This window comes from Eulemur rufifrons, chromosome 14 (genome assembly GCF_041146395.1).
Source record: "Eulemur rufifrons isolate Redbay chromosome 14, OSU_ERuf_1, whole genome shotgun sequence".
Taxonomy (NCBI): Eukaryota; Metazoa; Chordata; class Mammalia; order Primates; family Lemuridae; genus Eulemur; species Eulemur rufifrons.
The window spans coordinates 573590-593201 of record NC_090996.1 but is presented as its reverse complement, the minus strand read 5'-3'; the positions used below and the strand labels follow the sequence as shown (position 1 = coordinate 593201).

Genomic DNA, 19612 nt, shown 5'->3' with positions numbered 1-19612 from the left:
AATTAGGCCCCCCCTCCCCCCACCATTCCAGCACATCTGGAATCTGAATCTCCTCTTGCCAGCGCACCGAGGGGAGGCACAGATTGGTCGGCGCCTGCTAGGCCCCCCAGTATGCCCGCCGTCCGGGCTTCCCTCTTTGCCTTTTACAGAAGCTCTGGTACAGTGGGCTTTCCCCTGCCCCGGGAGAATGGCGGGTGTCCACGTTTGCGAGGAGTCTAAGGGGTGACGGGCCGGGGTCTGGCGGGGAGACCCCCTCCGCGTACATATAACGTGACCTCGGCCAGCTAGCTGGCGGCCTCGACTCTGATTTTCTCTCCGGGTCTCGCTCACAACGCCCCAGCGCCCCTTTTCAGCACCACCGGCGCGCGGACAGCTCCCCTCGGCCCGCCCGCGCCGGCCCGGCCCCGCGCCGCCGGCGATTGGCCGAAGCCGCTTTCACTCTCCGTCGGCTCCTGCCAGGGGCTGGCTCTTGCGGAGGCCAAGGGGGAGCGAGAGTCACGGGCCGACTGACCCAGGGGCTCGCGGACCCCCCGACAGGCCCTGGAGGCCCTGCCCGCAGCCCCCGAGCGCCGGCCCGACAGTCGGTCCGCGCGCTCGCCCCGCCCCTTTCCCGGCCCCGCCCCGCCCCTCCTTTTCGCATTGCGGGGCGGCTGGAGGTTGGCTCGGTGCCCCTGCGCCCCACGTGGCGCCCTTTCCGGGCTGGGGGGCGGGGAGGCACATCCAGAGACGACTGCCCCCGCCCCCTGGCTGACTTGCGGCTGCCACTGGGAGGGGTCCGGGTGGCTAAACTGACAGGGCTCCGGGAAGGAGTGACGTCAGGGTGAGTGGGAGCCACGGAAGGAGCGAGTGGGAGAGAGGGAACCGGAGAGAGGCAGGAGCGGCAGGTCGGGTCGAGTGAGAAGTGAGGGCAAGGAGGAGACAGGAGGGAGGAAGCCGAGAGAGAAACCGCCACGGAGGAAGACAGGCTGCGGTTCCCGGGGCTGCGGGTCCAGGTGGGGTAGGAACTGCTGTCCAGGGAGGCTGGGAGAAAGCGGGGAGGGGAAGGAGAGAGTGAAACGGAGGGGGGAGGAGGGAAGAGAAAAGAGAGCAGAAGGGGAGACTGAGGGTGGAGAGAGGAAGGCAGAGGGAGACTGCAGGAAGGAGAAAGAAGAGAGGGAGAGGGCGAGGGAAGGAGAGCGAGAGGAGAAAGGGCACAGAGAAAGGAGAGGCAGGAGAGCGGAGGGACAGAAGGAAAGAAAGGGAAAGGAAGGCCAGAGGTACATGAAGGAGGGAAAAGGGGGACACAAAGTGCAGCAGAGACCTCAGAAGGAGACAGAGGAGCGAGAGTGGGGATGTGGAAGGGAAACAGCCCAGGGGGGATCCAAGGAGCAGCTATGGAAGGACCTGGTGGAGAGCTGGGGGGACAGGGGAACTGGGGTCTGGAAGATGCCCCAGGCCTCTTGGCCAAGGCCTCGCTGCCTATCATGCTCCCATGGCCACTGCCTCTGGCATCCTCGGCCCTTACCTTGCTCCTTGGAGCCCTCACTTCCCTTTTCCTCTGGTACTGCTACCGTCTGGGCTCCCAAGACATGCAGGCCCTGGGGGCCGGGAGCCAGGCTGGAGGTGGGCCTGGGGGATGCTCTGAGGCTGGCAGGCCAAGTCTAAGGAGCTCTGGAGAACCTGGGGAAGGATCCAGGACAGAAGGCCTAGTGAGCCGTCGGCTTCGGGCCTATGCGAGGCGCTACTCCTGGGCTGGGATGGGCAGGGTGAGGCGGGCAGCGCAGGGTGGTTCAGGCCCCAGGGGAGGGCCAGAGGTCCTGGGCATTCAGCGCCCAGGCCTGCTTTTCCTACCAGACCTGCCTTCCTCTCCCTTTGTGCCACGGGATGCCCAGCGGCATGATGTGGAGCTCCTGGAGAGCAGCTTCCCTGCCATTTTGCGGGACTTTGGGGCTGTGAGCTGGGACTTCTCAGGGACTACCCCTCTGCCTCGGGGCTGGTCCCCACCCCTGGCACCTGGGTGCTACCAGCTCCTGCTGTACCAAGCAGGCCGGTGCCAACCCGGCAACTGCCGCCAGTGCCCAGGGGCCTATCGTGTACTGAGGGGGCTGCGCAGCTTTATGAGCGCCAACACCTTTGGCAATGCCGGCTTTTCTGTCCTCCTGCCCGGGGCCCGGCTTGAGGGCCGCTGTGGGCCCACCAATGCGCGGGTCAGATGCCATCTTGGTAAGTAGATGCTGCCTACAGACCACCTCCTTGCCTCCACAATCCTCCTTCCAGGCCCCCTTCTCTGCCACCAGAGCTGTCTGTGTTCTCATCATGCCTCTCTTCTCCAAAGTCTTCCATGGCTCCCTGTTGCCCAGAGCAGCATTTCCTGAGTTTCAGTTTTCTGCAGACCATCTTCATTAGCTTTGCCATAGTCATTTACCACCTGTACCATTCTTCTTCACATTGACTTTCCCCACACCTTTTGTTTTATTTATTTAAGAGCGATCTTTATAGGACTGTAAGTCATCATCAGTATTACTTGCCCTAAATAGATAGTACTCATCAAAACAAGTTTAAACTTGAAAAAAGAAAGCTTTAACCATTCTAGTTAAATACTTTAGTTTTCCAAGCCTGAAGCCTCACTTTCTTCATTTAAACGGGAACAAGTGGAGTGTCAAAGTTATAGTAGCACCAAACTGAGATTTTTTTGATTTTTTTTTTTTTTTTTTTTTGAGACAGAGTCTCACTCTGTTGCCCAGGCTAGAGTGAGTGCCGTGGCGTCAGCCTAGCTCACAGCAACCTCAAACTCCTGAACTCAAGCGATCCTCCTGTCTCAGCCTCCCGAGTAGCTGGGACTACAGGCATGCGCCACCATGCCCGGCTAATTTTTTCTATATATATTTTTAGCTGTCCATATAATTTCTTTCTATTTTTAGTAGAGATGGGGTCTCGCTCTTGCTCAGGCTGGTCTCGAACTCCTGAGCTCAAACAATCCGCCCACCTAGGCCTCCCAGAGTGCTAGGATTACAGGCGTGAGCCACCGCGCCCGGCCGATTTTTTTTTTTTTTTTTTTTTTTTTTTGAGACAGAGTCTCACTCTGTTGCCCGGGTTAGAGTGCCGTGGAGTCAGCCTAGCTCACAGCAACTTCAAACTCCTGGGCTCAAGCAATCCTCCTGCCTCAGCCTCCCAAGTAGCTGGGACTACAGGCATGCGCCACCACGCCCGGCTAATTTTTCTATATATATATTTTTTAGCTGTCCATATAATTTCTTTCTATTTTTAGTAGAGATGGGGTCTCGCTCTTGCTCAGGCTGGTCTCGAACTCCTGAGCTCAAACAATCCGCCCACCTCGGCCTCCCAGAGTGCTAGGATTACAGGCGTGAGCCACCGCGCTCGGCCTCTTTTTGATGTTTTAAAGATTGAAAAGAAAATGGAAACTATAAACAATTTTCCATGAACCTTGTTTCACCCCAAATCATCTATGCTGCCAGTTGGATGTGTCCTTCACTTTGGGGTACACTGGCCTCAGGATCAAGTCCAGATCCTTCCTCCCCACCCCTCCCACCGCGCTCTAAATTGTGAAGGCCTGGCTGACCCTGGCGGATGCCACACACATGCTGTGCTTTCACCCTAGCATGACTTTCCCCTCATCACCTCCTGGAAACCTCCTCTTGGCCCAGGACTCACACTCCCCTCCGGGCTGCCTTCCTACTCCCCATCATCTGAGCTGGCTGCTCAGTTGCTTCACCGCACTCAACCATGTGGTCCTTGGGCCAGGAAGGAGTCTTCAGTCTCACACCTCGTGGGGAGATTGCACCTCCCGTACAGTAGGTTCTTGAATTGAATTGTCAGGAGGCCCAGGAGATGCCATTCCCTCCAAGAGCCTTCTCTTTGTGCTAAAACAATGGATTGCACTTCCCACAGCAGCATTTCCCCAGTCTCCCAGCACTTCCCTCATCCAGTACTGTATTGTAATTATACATCTTCCAGAAAGAAAGGACAGACCACCACAAGACCTGGCCTTTAAGGTCCTTTGAACTGCCAATCGCCTGAACAGGGCCCCTTGGATGGAGAGAGGAGTGCTGGACACCCTGGTTTCTTCCCACAGGCCTGAGGATCCCCCCTGGCTGTGAGCTGGTGGTGGGTGGTGAGCCCCAGTGCTGGGCGGAGGGGCACTGTCTACTGGTGGATGACTCCTTTCTGCACACAGTGGCTCATAATGGTAATGGGGCACCCATTCTGCCAGGGGGGATGAGGGATCAACGGGAGAAGGGGTAGACTAGCGGGCTTCGGAATCGGGCCCGCTGACTTCCTGTGCTAGCACCATTCTCCAGCTGCATGACCTAGAACAGGTCACATAACGTCTCCAGTGCTCTGTGGGGCAACCACCTTCTTTAACAAGTGGCTGCAAGGATTAAGTCAGATAATGTAGGTGCACAGTAAAGTGGTTAATAGCATAGGATTCGGGGCCTGAATCACCACTTGGATTCCTGCCTTACCTCTTGCACCTGGGCAAGTTACTTAACCTTGCTTACTTTGTATAAAATGGGAATAATCATGGTTATAGCTCAGTTTGTTCTGATGATTTAAGCGTTAACACATATAAAGGGTTAGAACAGGGCCTGGCGCTTACGTGATGAGTGCCCTGGCACGGCGGTACTTCATGCCAGCCCCTCTGCTGTTTCCATCCCCATGTGCCCTAGGCTCCCCTGAAGATGGGCCTCGAGTGGTCTTCATCGTGGACCTCTGGCACCCCAACGTGGCTGGGGCAGAGCGCCAGGCCCTCGACTTTGTCTTCGCACCAGACCCTTGACGTGAGGTGCTCCCTCAGACACCTCGGCTGGAGAGATGCTGCACTCAGGGACGGCCTGAGCGGCAGCCAGGACCTCCTCGCCACTGCAGCGGGTGGGCAGGGGCTGAGGGTGGCAACTGGACAATGAGCACTGAAATATAAATTTGGAATCCTCTCCTAACTCCTGACTACTTCCTTCCCAGCCACCGGCCCCAGGGAAAGGCTCGGGGCAGGGGGGTGTCTCTTCTCCGGTACAACCAGCCAGGCACCTCCTTAACACGGGCCAACTCCCCCCAGAAGCCAGCACCAGACCCTCAACTCAACTTTATTCCAATAATTTAATAGAAAATTAAAATAATAAATAATATGAAACAGACTGAGAAGACAGCTGAGCTGGTACAGGCCCAGACCAGCCTAGTACAAATTAAGGAGGTAGGGACCGTGTGGGGAGGAGGGTGTGGTGGATGGTATTAAGGGCAGGCTCGCCACTTTGGCACATACCGTGTACTAAGAAAGGAGAAAGGGACTTCTGAATCATTCTAAACCAGCTGGTGAGGGAGGGCAGGCCAAGAATGGGGATGAGGAGATGGATGTTGGCCTTCTGAAGGGCTGTGACTAAGGGAGGGGCTGGAATGCACCGCGTTGTTAGCAAGAGGTGGGAATGAATGGAAAAGGGCCAAAGTGAACTGCTTCATGCAACGAAGGGACGGAGGGAAGACCCACGACTTGGCCAGCAGAGCCGGGGCAAAGGTCTGGGAAGGGGAGGAAGAGCCAGACAGGGACTGGGTCCCAGGGCAGGAGGAAGGCAGGGGAAGAGTCAAAGGTCAGTCCTTGAAGACAATCTGTTGGCCATGAGGACGCTCGTCGTGGGTGATGTGGCGCCGGACGTGGATCCTGCGGACACGGTGCTCTCGGTTCTCTTCATCCTCCCCTCGGCCCACCCCACCACCTCCGGCTGCACCCCCCGTGGCCTCCAGGAGGGCTGGGTCTGGACCCCGGGGAGTCTCATAGATCAGGATGTTCAGGGTCTCCTCAAAGATCCGGGCCTCTGGGAATTCCACCTGCAAAAGGCCAGCAACTCCCAGCTCCTATCCTCTGGTTCAGTCACACCGGGCCATCGCCACCCCCAGCAGGCCCTGTACTGACACACCTCCTAGCCTTGGCAATCAGGTTCTTTGGCCTGGACTATCTTCTCTGCCACTTCTTAGCAAAGTCACATTTCAAGGCCCAGCTAAGAAGTCAGACAGGCAGAATTATTTGTTTTCTCTCCTTCCCTGCCCAGTCTCTTGGTATATTTTTTCATCTGACAAATACTTACTGAGTGACTGTACTGTACCACGTATTGTTCTAGGCATTGGGAAAACGGCAGTGAACAAAAATCCCAGGGAGGAATTTTTAATTCAGGAAGTTTAAATTCCAGGGAGAAGACTCACACATACACTTAATAACATAAAACTAAGTCAGATGATCATGTTATGGGAAAGGATACGCAGGAAAAGGGGACAAGATGGCCAGAGCCAGGAGTGTCACAACTTTAAAGAGGGAGTTCACGGAAGGCCTCACTGAGAAGATGACATTTAACTAAAGGAGGGGAGGGAGGAAACCAGCTAGAGAAAGCAACCTGGGAAAAAGCAACAGCAAGTGTACGAACCCTGGGTCAGGAGTGCAACTGAGGCCGAGCGATCGAGAGTGTGTGGAAAGGGATGAAGGCAAAGAGGTGACTGGGGTGTTCCCCTTGGGTAGCCTTAGAAGGATCTGACTAATACAGCTCTTAGCACACTTTATTCCAATTATTGGTTTATCTTCCTATCTTCCCAATCACGGAGGAAGCTTCTTGGAAGCTGGGTCACTCATATTCATTCATTCACTCATGATTCAACACGTTTCCTAGCTCCCACTATGACAAGGGCCAGGCTGGCGAGTGCTAGTGAGACAGGAAAGAAGAAGACACACATTGCCTCAAGGAGCACACCCCCCACTGCCGGAGCAGCCGCTCCTCCCAACTCACACACCACAGTAAACACTGTCTTCAACTAAGAAGGGAGTGTGACCAACTTTGGGGTTGTTGGGTTGAAAGTTCATCAATGGGCGTGTCCCAAAGTGATGCTTGGTTGGATCTTAAAGAATAGGTCCAAGTTCACTAGGCAGGCCGGGATGAGGAAGAATTCCAGGAAGAGGAAATAGTGTGTGCAGCGGTAAGAGGTGTGAAGTAGCACTGGGTGCTTAGAGACTTGCAGCGACTGTGGTGTACCTGCAGCATGTCCCTCACATCAAGCTCAGGAGGGACCAGATAAGGAAGGGTTTCATCCACCTTGGTTTCAGCCTGGTGTGGCACTCAGCACACAGTAGGTGCTTGGGAAATATTCACCATGATTGCTATGTTAATGACTTAGGACCCTACCAACTCAGAGTATGTACTAAGAGACCACCTGGCCCTGAGGTTTTAAGAATCTATTTTTGGTAATGGACCCTTCCGATCCTAATGACAACTATGGGCCTTCTGTACAGAAAAACACGTACACTCCCCAAAGCCTAAAGACTACTGCAGGGGATTGCAGATAGCCTTGAAACCCATCCGACCGGCCTAGGTTAAGCACCCTGCTCTAAATCAACACCCTCATTTCACAGGTGGAGAAATGGAGACCCATTCCTAATGGGTGGCTTGCCCAAGGTTACACAGCCCGAGAATTCTGGCTCCTGAGTCCCAGTGACAGACTCTTCCCTCTGCCTGACCTGCTGAGCTGCCTTTCTCCAGGGTCCCGGTCCTGCCCATCACCCCCTGGCCCTCCCCAAGCAGGCACTGACCCCTTCTGACCTTGGTCTGCTTCTTCTCTGTAGCATAGACAATGGAGGTACAGCACACCTCGGCGATTTTGCGGCCCTGCCCGTAGAAGGACCAGCAGCAGATCTCATCCCCCAGGACATCCTTGAGGAAGAGCAGCCGCCCGTGGAAGCGCAGGGCCAGTTTGTCAAACAGCTCAATGTTCTTAAGCAGGTTGTCATCTGAAGTGCTGAGGACCAGGGTCCAGGAGACCTCAGCATGGCTGGCTCGTCCCCAACTTCCCCCCCAGGATAGGCGTCCAGACTCCCAGCACTCTGGTCCTACCTAGGGGTTTAGTGCCCAACAGGGAGCTTCCTCCACCCCTGGGGCCAGGCTCCGCGGGCCTCAGAAGGGAGCAAACCCAGCACAGCAGAGTGGCTCCTGTGTCAGCCTCGGAGCCAGGCTGCTGCGCCTGGAATCCTAGCTCCACCACTTTTAGCTGGGTGACACTGGGCAAGTCACTTCACCTCTTGGTGCCTCAACCTCCTCATCTGTAAAATGGAGCTCACAATATCTACCTCAAACAATTGGGAGGATTCCATCATTAATATAAAGAGAGCAATTACAGCAATGCCTATTATAAAATAAGCACTAGGACAGTGCTAGCCATTGTCACTTAATCCTCACCAAACCCCAGTTTCCTGATGATAAAGCTGAAGCTCAGAAGTGGAAATGACCTGCCCAGAGTGTCCAGGGGGTAAGTTGCAGAGCTGGAATTTGCATTAGGCAGGCATTCTTTTTTTTTTTTTTTGTGACAGAGTCTCACTCTGTAGCCCAGGCTAGCTAGAGTGCTGTGCGTCAGCCTAGCTCACAGCAACCTCAAACTCCTGGGCTCAAGTGATCCTCCTGCCTCAGCCTCCTGAGTAGCTGGGACTACAAGCGTGCACCAGGACACCTGGCTAATTTTTCTATTTTTAGTAGAAACAGGGTCTCACTTTTGCTCAGGCTGGTCTCAAACTCCTGAGCTCAAGCAATCCCACCTTGGCCTCCCAGAGTGCTAGGATTACAGGCGTGAGCCACTGCGCCCCGCCTGCAGGGTGTTCTTAAGGGCCCTGCTTTTTTATGGGCCCTCGGTGTGGCTATGGCCCTCCCCTTGGGCAGGGGCAGGGCTGTGACCAACCCCAGGGCTCCATCCAGTGCACACCCGCGCCCCCAGCCCTGCTGGTCACCTGGTATAGGAGTACTTGTTGTTACTGCGGTTGTGCAGGAGCTTCACCACGGGCTGTCAGAGGAGAGAGGATGAAGGACGGGAGTGAGGCTACAGGGAGAGGCCCTCAGTGAGCCTCCACCCTGCAGGGCTCAGGGGCCTCACCTTGGAGGTGCTAGCCAGGAGCTGCTGCTCCTCCCGGGGAGATGTCACCGTGGGGATGAGGCACAGCGGGGACAGGTTCTCCCTTTTTTGCTGGGGAAGAAGTGGAAGGTGGTTAACAGCACAACCAAAGGCCACTCGCTCCCCCCACTTAAAAGCCTTCAAATGCTGCTTGTTGCCCCTGTGAGAAAAATCCCGACTCCCCAGGGGTCCACAGGGCTCCACAGGCTTTGACCCCTCTGAGTTCATCTCTACCACTCGCCTTGCATGCCGGGCTTCACCCTCCGATGCCTCACTTCTTCACACATCGAGCTTGGGCCCACCCTGGCCCTGTGCTGTTCCCCCTGCCTGGGATGCTCTTCGATCAGCTGTCTGCAGGGCTGGCACCGTTGCTCAGCTCAGACTGCAGCTCAGAGGGTGCCTCTCAGCGCCAGTTCTCCTGAATCTCCTGACTACAGCAGCCTCCTCTTTCACATCATCGGTTCATTTTATCCCCAGCACTTAGTTCCTGACATTTTCTAATTTTTTCTGTATTTGTTTATGGCCTGTCTCTTCCCACCTTAGAAAGTAAGTGACTACTGTCCAGCTGATGCCCAGTGAATATTTGCTGAATCAATGAACCTGGTGGGCTTGGATGAGGCTGGAGGAAGAATCAGAAGCAGACGCATGGCTTCTTTCGCAGTCTTGCAGAATCTTCATGCCAAAACCCTTCTCATCTCTCCCAACCTTGAAAACTGCAATTCTAATTCCAGAACTTTTTTCTGAACTCCTAAGACTCTCTAATATGGAAGAATAAAAGTCTGTAATTACTTAGGTCAATTTTTAAGAAGAGCAAAAAGGAGAGGCTGATGCTGCCAGATATTAAAATACAACACAAACCCATATTGTGAGAACAGTGTGGTTCTAGTGCAGAAAAAAACAAAAATCCAACAGAACACAAAAGAGAGCTCAGAAACAGAGTAGTGTATATATGAAAACTGGCATTTTAAAAAGACACCATAAACGAGTAGGGGAAAGTATGGAGTATGTATTAGTCATCTATTGCTGTGTAACAAATTGCCCAAAAACGTAGCAGCTTAAATTAATGCTATTTATTAATTCCGTTTCTGTGGGTCAGGAACTCAGGAGTGGCTTAGCCAGGTGGTCTGGCATGGAGACTTTCCTAAGGCTGTAGGGCTGCAGGCATCGGAAGGCATGACCGCCTCTGGGGCATCTGTTTCTGAGAAAGCTTATTCATACGGTTGGCAAGTCAAGTTCATGCTGGCTGCTGGCAGGAAACATCTAATCCCAGCCATTTGGACCTCTCCACAGCGTTGCTTGAGTGTCCTCATAACATGGCGGCTGACTTCTCCACAATCCGAGAGAGAACAAGATGGAGGCCTCACTGTCTTTTGTGACCTAGCTTTGTCAGCCCTATCCAGTGTGGAAGGAGATGACACAAGGAAATGAGTACCAGGGGACAAGAATCACCAGGGCTGCCTTAGAGGCTGGCTCCACAGTCTCCCCTCTATCCCTGACTGACTCACATCCCTCCCACGTGCAAAATACACCCCCCTAGATTCCCAAAAGTCTCATCCCATTACAGCATCAGCTCAAAGTACAGGTCTAGGTGGGGATGCAGCTCTTGAGTGTAGTTCCTGAACTACAGCTCCTTAAGTACATTTGCTATCTGGAGACCTGTGAACTAAAGAGACAAGTTATCTCCTCCATACACACAATACACAATGGCAGGAACAGGCACAGGACAACCACTGGGGACACTCTTGTTCAAATGGGGGAGAAACAGGGGCACACAGAAGTCATTGGTCCATAGAAATTCCGTAATCCAGTTGGACGAATGCTGGGAGCTCTTTGATGCCTGCTCCTGTTCAGGAATGATCCTCCATGGCTCCTGACTCTGCCCTGAGTCATCTTGCCTTTTCCATGAAGGATGTTTGCAGCTTCATTGTTTCCTCAGCCTGCTTTCTGCCAGTAGAAGTTTGGGGGTCCAGAGGCCTCTTCTCCTTTTGCACTGGCTCTGCCCCTTTCAGTCCAAGTGGCAGCATTTCTGCCAATTCTCTTTAAAACTTACTGGGTGTCTTGCAAGTCTTGGGGTTCACTTCATTAGAGAAAAGCCGCACTCACAAATCTCTGTAAGATAAGCACTCTCTACTTTGGACTTGTGCTGAAAGACAATACCCTAAAGCTTCTCAGTGCTATTACTTAATTGAATGAGGTGTGTGTTTGTTTGTTTTTTGAGACAGGGTCTCACTCTGTTGCCCAGGCTGGAGTGCAGTGGTGTCATCATAGCCCACTGTGGCCTCAAACTTTCTGGGCTCAAGTGATCCTTCTGCCTTGGCCTCCTGAGTAGCCAGGACTATAGGCACATGCCACCATGCCCAGCTGATTTTTAAATTTTCTGTAGAAACAGGGTCTCACTATGTTGACCAGGCTGGTCTTGAACTCCTGGCCTCAAGAGATCCTCCCTGCTAGGTCTCCCAAAGTGCTGGGTTTACAGGCATGAGCTACTGTGCTCGGCCATTTCTGAGGTCTTACAAAAGGACTTTATAATCATATCCTCAGCTTCACCTTTGGATCGTGTTTTCCTGAGAATGTCCTTTATTTAATCTTTGTCTGGAAACCATTTGTTACGTTAAACATCATTTTTTATTTGGAAAGGCTGAGAATTTTCAAATCCAACAATTTCTGGCTCTTTTTTGTTCAAGTGTTTTTCTTTAGCTTACTCTCTCCTCTTCTATTTTACTATAAGCAACAAGAAACCAGGTGTCACCTTCAACATTCTGTCTGCAAATCTCCTCAGATTGACCGCCTAGCTAAATACACCTAACATAGCTTATTAGGCAGATTTTGTACTTTCTACATTACTGAAGGAGACAGTGTTGCTGAACTTTCTGCCGCTATACAGCAAGGATCCCCTTTCTGTCAGTTTCCAGTAGCATTTTCCTAACTGTTCTTTAAGCCCTCGCTGCAGCCTCCTCAAAGGTCATCAGACTTCTGTTAACAGACTCTTCTTTTCATTAACACTCTCCTCAAAGTCCTTCCAGCTTCTGCCCAATTCTCAGTTCTAAAACTACTTCTGCATTGAAGGTGTTTGTTATGGCAGACCCCCGTTCCAGAAACCAAAATCTGCTATCTATTCCTGGGTAACAGATTACTATCAACTTAGCAGTTTAAAACAACAATAAACATTTATTATCTCCCAGTTTCTGTGGGTCAGGAATTTGAGATTGGCTTGGCTGTGTAGTCCTGGCCCAGGGTCTCTCAAGAAGCTGCAGCCATGTGAAGGCTTGCCGGGGCCTGGCGGCTCAACTTTGGAGACACGCCACCCATGTGGCCGCGAATCTGTGCCGGCTGTTGGCAGGAGGCTGCAGTGCCTCATCAAGTGAGCCTCTCCCTAGGGCTGCTTGAGTGTCCTCACATAACGGCTGGCTTCCCAGAGTAAAGAGAGCCAAAAGCTATAATGTCTTTTACGACCTAGCTTCAAAATTCACACACTATCATTTCTGCACCATCCGAATGGTTACATAGGTCAGCCCTATTCAGCGTAGGAGGAGGGAGACAAGAGACTGGACGCCAGCAGGAGGAATCGCTGGTGGCCATCTCGTGTGCTGGCCACAGACTGTTTAATAGATGGCACTGGGAAAACCAGCTCAGCTTACGGAGCACAAAAAAAGAGGTTAAATCTCATAATTCACATTTACAGCAGTGAGTTCCATTTAGATTAAAAGATCCACATGTAAAACTATACAGGTCATAGGAAATTTAGAACAAAAAACAATTTCTTAAACAAGATCCCATACGGATATACTATTAGGCCAAAAATGTTGAGGAATTTGACTACATTAAAATCAAGAATTTCTCAATGGAAAGCATGATTTTACAAATAATCCCATGTAATAAAGCTGAAGAAATGATAGAACTATAACTATCCTACAACCCTAATGAAACTATTGACTCAAGCAAGGATTATCAATTAGTCTGTTGTTGGCAGACAACTGCCATTCATATATTAATAGTACCCAAAAAATACCATACAGACTACTTTATAGCTGGCCGCAAGGAAATGTAACTACAATGCAGGCATCAAACCACCATCACGTGAATCCAGGGGCCAATTCTAAGTATCATTAATGATGGGTCATATTGGCAATATTATGAGTTTCTCCATTAACACAACACCAAATATGTAACATTACCTAAAAAGTGTATTCTAACCAAAATGTTTAATATCAAGCCTTTAAATCTATAGTCTAGTTTACAGGAAATTCAGGATAGGGTGGGGTAACAACCAAACGATACCATGAGTAAACAACAGGCAAATTTAGAAAGCAGGTCATTATCTAGGACAACTGGCAGTCTGGCACTCTCTTTAACAAGTCAGCATCATGAGAAAGAAGGGACCATTTTGGATGGTAAGAGGCGAACACAGTGACCAGACACAATGCAAGGATCTACATTGGATCCTGGTCTAGATGAACCAGCTATAAAAAAGATTTCTGGGACAACTGGAGAAATTGGAGTATGCCCTGGACATTAAATAAAATTTTATTGATATGGAAAGATGGCAATTATTAACAACAACAATAAAAGAAGATTACAAAACAGTTCATACAACATGATTGTATTTTGGCAAATATACACACGCATCGCTCACAGGAAAAGACCTGGAAGGATATTTGGTGCTTTTATTTTTTTGGTCATCTATGTTTCCTAAATTTCTACAATTCATACTACAACTCCATACTGCTTTAAAAATAATAAATGGTTATTTGTAATTTTAAAAATCAAAGATTTCTATTCAGTACCAGGTGCCACACACAGGTGACATTCCAAGAGAAAATACTGGCAATATCTTGACTAGAAATTACTATCTAGAACAGATTTTCTCAACTGGGGTTCCTCAACTGAATCACAAAAACCAGCAAATAATTTGAGTATTTTCTGAACTCTCCCAAGGATGGTAGGTAAATAGTACCATTAGGAGAAAAGTTATGTATTATGTACAAAACATATCTTGGAGCAGTGGTCCCCAACCTTTTTGGCACCAGGGGCCAGTTTCATGGAAGATAATTTTTCCACGGACTGGGGATGAGGGAGTGGGGTGTCGCTGTGGGAGGGGGAGGCTGTGGTGCAGAGCTCAGGCAGTGATACATGCCTGTTTCCTAATAGGCCAGGGACCAGTAACGGGTCATGGCCCGGGGATTGGGGACCACAGCCTTAGAGCATGTATAATACCTGCCCTAATGTAATAGGGTTTAATTCTCCCTAGGAACTAAACTAAAATATGCAAGGTTCTCCTGCAAAGCAACAAGAAAAAGAGGAAACAGCAAAAAATTTGGTAAAGAATATGAATAAGCAATTCACATAAGGGGGAACCAAAAAAGCTAGTGAGTTTATGAAAAGATGCTCAACCTCATTAGTAATCAGAGGTATGCAAATTAAAATGAGATCATCCTACACTCATCAGATTGGCAAAATGAGAAAGTTGGATGATGCATGTGTTGAGGATATGCAGAAATGGGATCTCTTATGCACTGCTGAACATGAGTATAAAGTACTATAACATAACCACTCGGGAGAGCAATCTGAAGATATTTACTAAAATTTGGTATTCATGTGTCCTGTGATCCAGCAATTCTCTCCCAGCTACAGTCACGAGAAACTCTAGCGCAGAACCATTAGGGACCATGTGCAAGGATGCTCACGGCGGCATTTTGTGGGGGCAGGAAGTGGGTGGCAATCTAGGTCTCCAACCTCAGGAGAATGTATAAATAAAATACGGTGAACGAACACCATCCTGTGAAGCTGTTAGAAGCAAAGAAATAGATGTACATGCAAAAAGCATGAATAGATCTTGAAAAAATGTTGAATAAAAAAACTATGAAACAAAACATGATCCATAGCTCAATGCCATTTGTGGAAATCTAAAATGCATACATATACAAACAATGCTTTAGCTTTGCAAGGGTACAAACACACTCCAAGTATATGTACCAAAACAGAATAGGACAGGATCCCCTGGGGAAAAGGGAAGCAGGTAGGGGATTGGGAAAGAAGGGGAAAAAATAAAATAAAAGGAAAAGATTTGCATAGACCAATGATGATTAAGTGCCATACACGGAGGAGGGTGCTGAGCTGTGTGGGTGGGGATGGATTTGTCACTGGGAAACCTGGAAAGGAGGGAGCAGGAACACAAAAAAGCACTGCATTTGGGAGTCAGATAACCTGGATTAAATATGCGCTCTGCTGATTACTGGCTCTCTGACCTTGGATGCATCATCCAAGGTCCCTTGTGCTTCTTTTTATTGCAAACAAGGGTATAAGATGTATACGCTAGCAGAGAGCAGAATCACTGCTGACACACAGAGGGTGTGCAATAACATTAGCTAATTTAAAACTGTAGAGCAGGAATGAACTTCCAAGATCTAGTTCAATAACTGTTTTCCAAACTGCAATTGGAACCCACTAAAGGGTCATGAAATAAGTTTAATGGGTCCCAACAGCATTAAAAAAGAAAGCAATAAACCCAGAATATATCAGGGTACATTTCAGTAAAAGTATCATTTTATAAGACTCTTATTTCAGTTATATATACATGAGTATAAAATGCATTTTTAGTCCCAGCTACTCAAGAGGTTGAGGCAGGAGGATCACTTGAGCCCAGGAGTTCGCAGTGAGCTATGATCACGTCACTGCACTCTAGCTTGGGTAACAGAGTGAGACTCTGTCTCTTAAAAAACAAAACAAAACATTTTTCCCCCATGGGCTTCAATCAAAAAATTTGAAAAACATGAATATTGTCCAAAGGGATTTTATACCTTTGGATTTCAAGAACCATTAAGTATTCCCTGAGATAACAGAAAATTGTTCAGAGTTGTCACTTTCTGATCTATAAAGGGCATTAAAAAAGAACGCTTATAATCTCCTATTACTATCATATCAAAAAAGAAAAGACAATTTTAACCTTGTAAAAATAAAACAACAAAAGGCCTTATGTAAAACTCACTACATTGTACTTATTTTTCTCAGTTCCCTATCTTTCGGAACATGAGGACAGAACACCAGAGGTAGGAATGGACTCACTCAAGGTCACTGTCAGCTGTGGCAGAGGCGAAACGGAGCCTCTATGCCTTGGCTGCACTTTCCAAGCTCTGCTGCTCAGAACCCGAAGGTCAACAGAAGTGGAGCTCAGCAGGTGGGGCCCTGGACCCTCAACCCTGTTTTACTGGAAGCAGCTCTGCTTCTATTAGATTTCATGTAAGGAAAGGATTTCACTGCTTTAAAAAAAAAAACAAAAAACTAGAAAGCCCCTGGGGGGTGGAAGACATGAGGGAACGCTGCCTCCTAAGACAGGACCAGATCATGGAGGTTACTATATTTCAATTTAAATTTAGATGTTTTTCCCTAGTGGCATGAAGGAGCTATTTAGGATCTCTGAGCAAGAAAGAGACTAGTCTGGGGCTGTGCTGAAGGATAACTACCCAGGTGGCAGTGTAACAGCTGGGCTGGCTGGGTAGGAACTGCAAGAAGCTGAGAGCAGTTATTCAACCACTGCAATGGTCCTGGCAATTGAGCAGCACAGATGCAGAAGACAGTACCCCGAAATTCTCTGGGGTTATGGCAGTCAGGGCCAGGCTCTCCAGGCTGTACCCCCATCTCCTTTTTCTGTCCTAATATCTGCTTGCGCAGATCTCCCAGGAACATGGACAAAGGGACTCAGGAGGTGGGGAGGACCCTCACCTGTAGCGCCAGCTGGCAGTCCTCGATCAGGCCCTGTACCAGGTAGTAGCGTGCTTCACCTAGTAGCTCCCCCAGTTCTCTGGTACTCTCAGGCAGTGGCACGGACCCGTCCCGCAGGTAGTTGAGGACTGTACCAAAGTGACGGCCGCTCCGGTCAATCAGCACCCAACCTGGTGGGGTAGGGACAGGCAGGAGGAAGGATGGCTCTGCTGGGCGCCCTGCAGCTACTAAATTTTTACGTAAAAAGAATTCCAAAACCACAAAAAAATGAATACTGATCTGTCTCAAACCTTTGCCATGTTCAAGAAAATCCCTTTAAAACATTTCCAGTGAGTTTGGAGATGTGGCTAGATGTGCTTTTACACATATACAGCCACAGAGACTTCCCTCCCAAATCTATTCTACAGTCAGAAGACTCTCACCATGAGAAAGTTCTTACAGAATTACCGTATCAATAAACCTCTAACCTCTGGTGTTAATTCTGACCACCCTATTTAATTAAACTGTCTACTCCTACCCTCCAGTTCACTAACATTTTAATCTTATATTCTTTTTTTTTTTTTTTTTTGAGACAGAGTCTCTGTCACCTGGGCTAGAGTGTAGTGGCATCATCACAGCTCACTGCAACCTGAAACTCCTGGGCTCAAGTGATCCTCCTGCTTCAGCCTCCTGAGTAGCTGGCACTATAGGTGTGCCATCACGCCCCACCAATTTTTTCTATTTTTAGTAGAGAAGGGGTCTCGCTCTTGCCCAGGCTGGTCTTGAACTTCTGACCTCAAGTGATCCCCTCCCTTGGCCTCCCAGAGTGCTAGGATTACAGGCATGGGCCACTGCGCCCGGCCTTAACCTTTATGTTCTTCATAGAACTTATTATTATATGCAATTGCATATATTTTGCTTGTTCGTTTACTTATTGGTCTTCCCTACTCCCATCTCTCCCCAGAAAAGGAAACTTCATAGGCTAATTTTGTCAGGTTTGTTTACCTAAGTATCTTCAGATTATTTCACAAATATTTATTGAATAAATGAATTCTTCACCTTTGACATTTGAAGGCTGAGCTCGACCTCCCAATTTTTTATTTTCCTGCTCTTGTAATCCTTGTTAACTCCCTCTAATCACCCCTCCCCCCAAAAAACCCCCAAATTTTAAGGTCCCACTGAGCATGTGGGGCCCAAACTTGAATACAACACTCCAAGGAGGTAAGGTTCACCTGCCAAGGAGAACTGTCCACTCTCCACTCTGGTGTATCTGGCAAACTCAAAGTAGCCTTCTCCTTCTACAATCTGCATTTACAGACAGATTCCCAGAGTGTACAGGGACCTGTGTTAGGGGAACAGAGAGACAGACAAGATCTCCCAGCTTTCCAGGCTGGCTGTCAGCAGGTCTGAGAAGGAAGCACAAGGCTGGGCAGTTGGAAGAAAGTGATAAAGGTTGCCAGGAGGGGTGCTGCTGGCAGCAGGGCTGGTTCCCAAGTCTTTTGAGCTCAGGGGTGAAGGGTGGGAGAATTGGTAATGACGATTATGAAGTGACATGTTCAATCACTTACCACAGCACCTGGCAGAGTTAGGAGTTCCGTTAATGTTGGTTATAGATGGGGGTAAAGGACGGGGGATGAGGGAGATTACGGGAAACGGGAGATGAGATGGGATGTGGGGGCTGGCGGAGAGGTGAGAATGAGTTGACCGGACAGTAGTGAGAAGAGAGAAGGGGCAAAGAGCCTGAGCGATAAAAGACAGGGCAAAGGGAGTTGGGGACCTAGGGGATGGAGGAGGGCACAAGTGAAGGCAGCGCACCTACCTCCGGCGTCTGTAAGCACCTCCACACGGCCGCTGAACATGGCCTTGAGCAGGGAGTCCTGTCCCGTGAGGGTGCGCAGCGTGGTGTAGTGCAGCGAGCCGCCCACGTTCAGCTTCACGTACTTGCTGTTCGGAGTCAGCGGCTTGAGACCATAGGCGGCGGAGCCAGGCTCGAGACCCGAGGGTTTAGGGACTTCTAGGGACGGGGCCACGGCTGCCGCCGGGCCCGAAGCCTCGGCCGACATGCCAGATAGCTGCGGCTGGCGGCGATCCCAGGCTCTCTGCACCGTCCGGCCCTCTCCCAAAGACCCTGGTATCCTCTTCCAAAGACCACCCCCCCGCACCCTTCTCCCAGGGCCAGACCGCTCCGCGCACACGCCCACTCGCCGCGGCAACCCGGCGGGACTGGCCTTCCGCCCCCCGCGCTCGCACTACCCGGAAGCCGCCGCCGGGCAGCTGCGCAGGCGCGTCTAGGCTCCGCCCCTGACTGGGGGCGGGGCCGCAAGTGCGGGGCAAGGCCTGTGGTTCCCCGCTCCGCGGAGGGGTGGCGTGTGGGATGGTGTCGCCTTCAGGGCGAGGTGCGGTCCCCTTAGGAGTCCCGGAGACCAGATCGAGGATGCGCCTGGCCCCCTGCCGGATGTGGAAAGCGAAGCCCCCGCCTCGTGATTGGGTCTCTGCTGTCTTAGCGCTTCGTGGGTGTGAAGGGAAAACTGAGGCCCAGAGAGGGTAGGATATCGGGCGAGGTTTCCCGCCTCCCAGCCTCATGCACTTGAGAGACTGTGACAAGAACTGCGAACAAAGCACCAAGGGAAGCTCTTAAAGGAAACCTAGCTGGGGTGGCTCGCGGACGGGTGACAACGGTGCGAGGGCGCCAAGGATGGAAGTTCTCTCTCAGGTGGTCTGAGAAGCAGCAGCCATGTGAAGATGGCAGGAATAGGTTTTAGGCAGAGGGAAGGGTGGGTGCAAAGACCAGGCAGGAGCACGCTTGGTGAATGCGAAGAGCAGAAAGAATGTCAGGGGTGGCGGCAGCAGCCGAGTAAAGGCCTTAGTATCCCAGCTAATGTCCTGAGACCTACCACCCAACCCCACAAGAAAGAAGAAATGAGATAGGAACCCACTCTTGACAGAAAAGTGTAGTAAGAAATGAGTTTTTTGTTTTTAGAGACAGGGCCTCACTCTGTTGCCCAGG

At 50.4% G+C, this 19612-nt stretch overlaps 2 protein-coding genes across 2 annotated transcripts; one reads left to right on the top strand and one right to left on the bottom strand.

Moving 5' to 3' along the window:
- Positions 1–1260: 1260 nt before the first annotated feature.
- Positions 1261–4777, top strand: ASPHD1 (aspartate beta-hydroxylase domain containing 1). Its single transcript, XM_069486604.1, is given in 4 exon segments — positions 1261–1315; positions 1318–2202; positions 4073–4186; positions 4668–4777. Coding segments are annotated over 4 exon segments (1164 nt in total).
- Positions 4778–5392: 615 nt separating this feature from the next.
- KCTD13 (potassium channel tetramerization domain containing 13) lies at positions 5393–18833 on the bottom strand. The gene is made up of 6 exons (XM_069485760.1): positions 18425–18833; positions 16627–16796; positions 8890–8979; positions 8747–8799; positions 7572–7767; positions 5393–5817 (listed from the first exon to the last, which is right to left on the bottom strand). Exons 1-6 carry the CDS (start codon positions 18666–18668, stop codon positions 5581–5583), a joined length of 990 nt encoding a protein of 329 aa, XP_069341861.1. The 5' UTR covers positions 18669–18833; the 3' UTR covers positions 5393–5580.
- Positions 18834–19612: the final 779 nt, after the last annotated feature.

What these genes read in the sequence shown, in the direction of transcription:
- KCTD13 (XM_069485760.1), bottom strand. Translation starts at nt 18,668, where the DNA reads ATGTCGGCCGAGGCTTCGGGCCCGGCGGCAGCCGTGGCCCCGTCCCTA. An exon ending in GGTGCTTACAGACGCCGGAG is followed by an intron (nt 16,797 to 18,424) that starts GTAGGTGCGCTG and finishes CTACCCCACCAG; the next exon opens with GTTGGGTGCTGATTGACCGG. An exon ending in CAGAGAAGAAGCAGACCAAG is followed by an intron (nt 5,818 to 7,571) that starts GTCAGAAGGGGT and finishes GGCCTTTTGCAG; the next exon opens with GTGGAATTCCCAGAGGCCCG.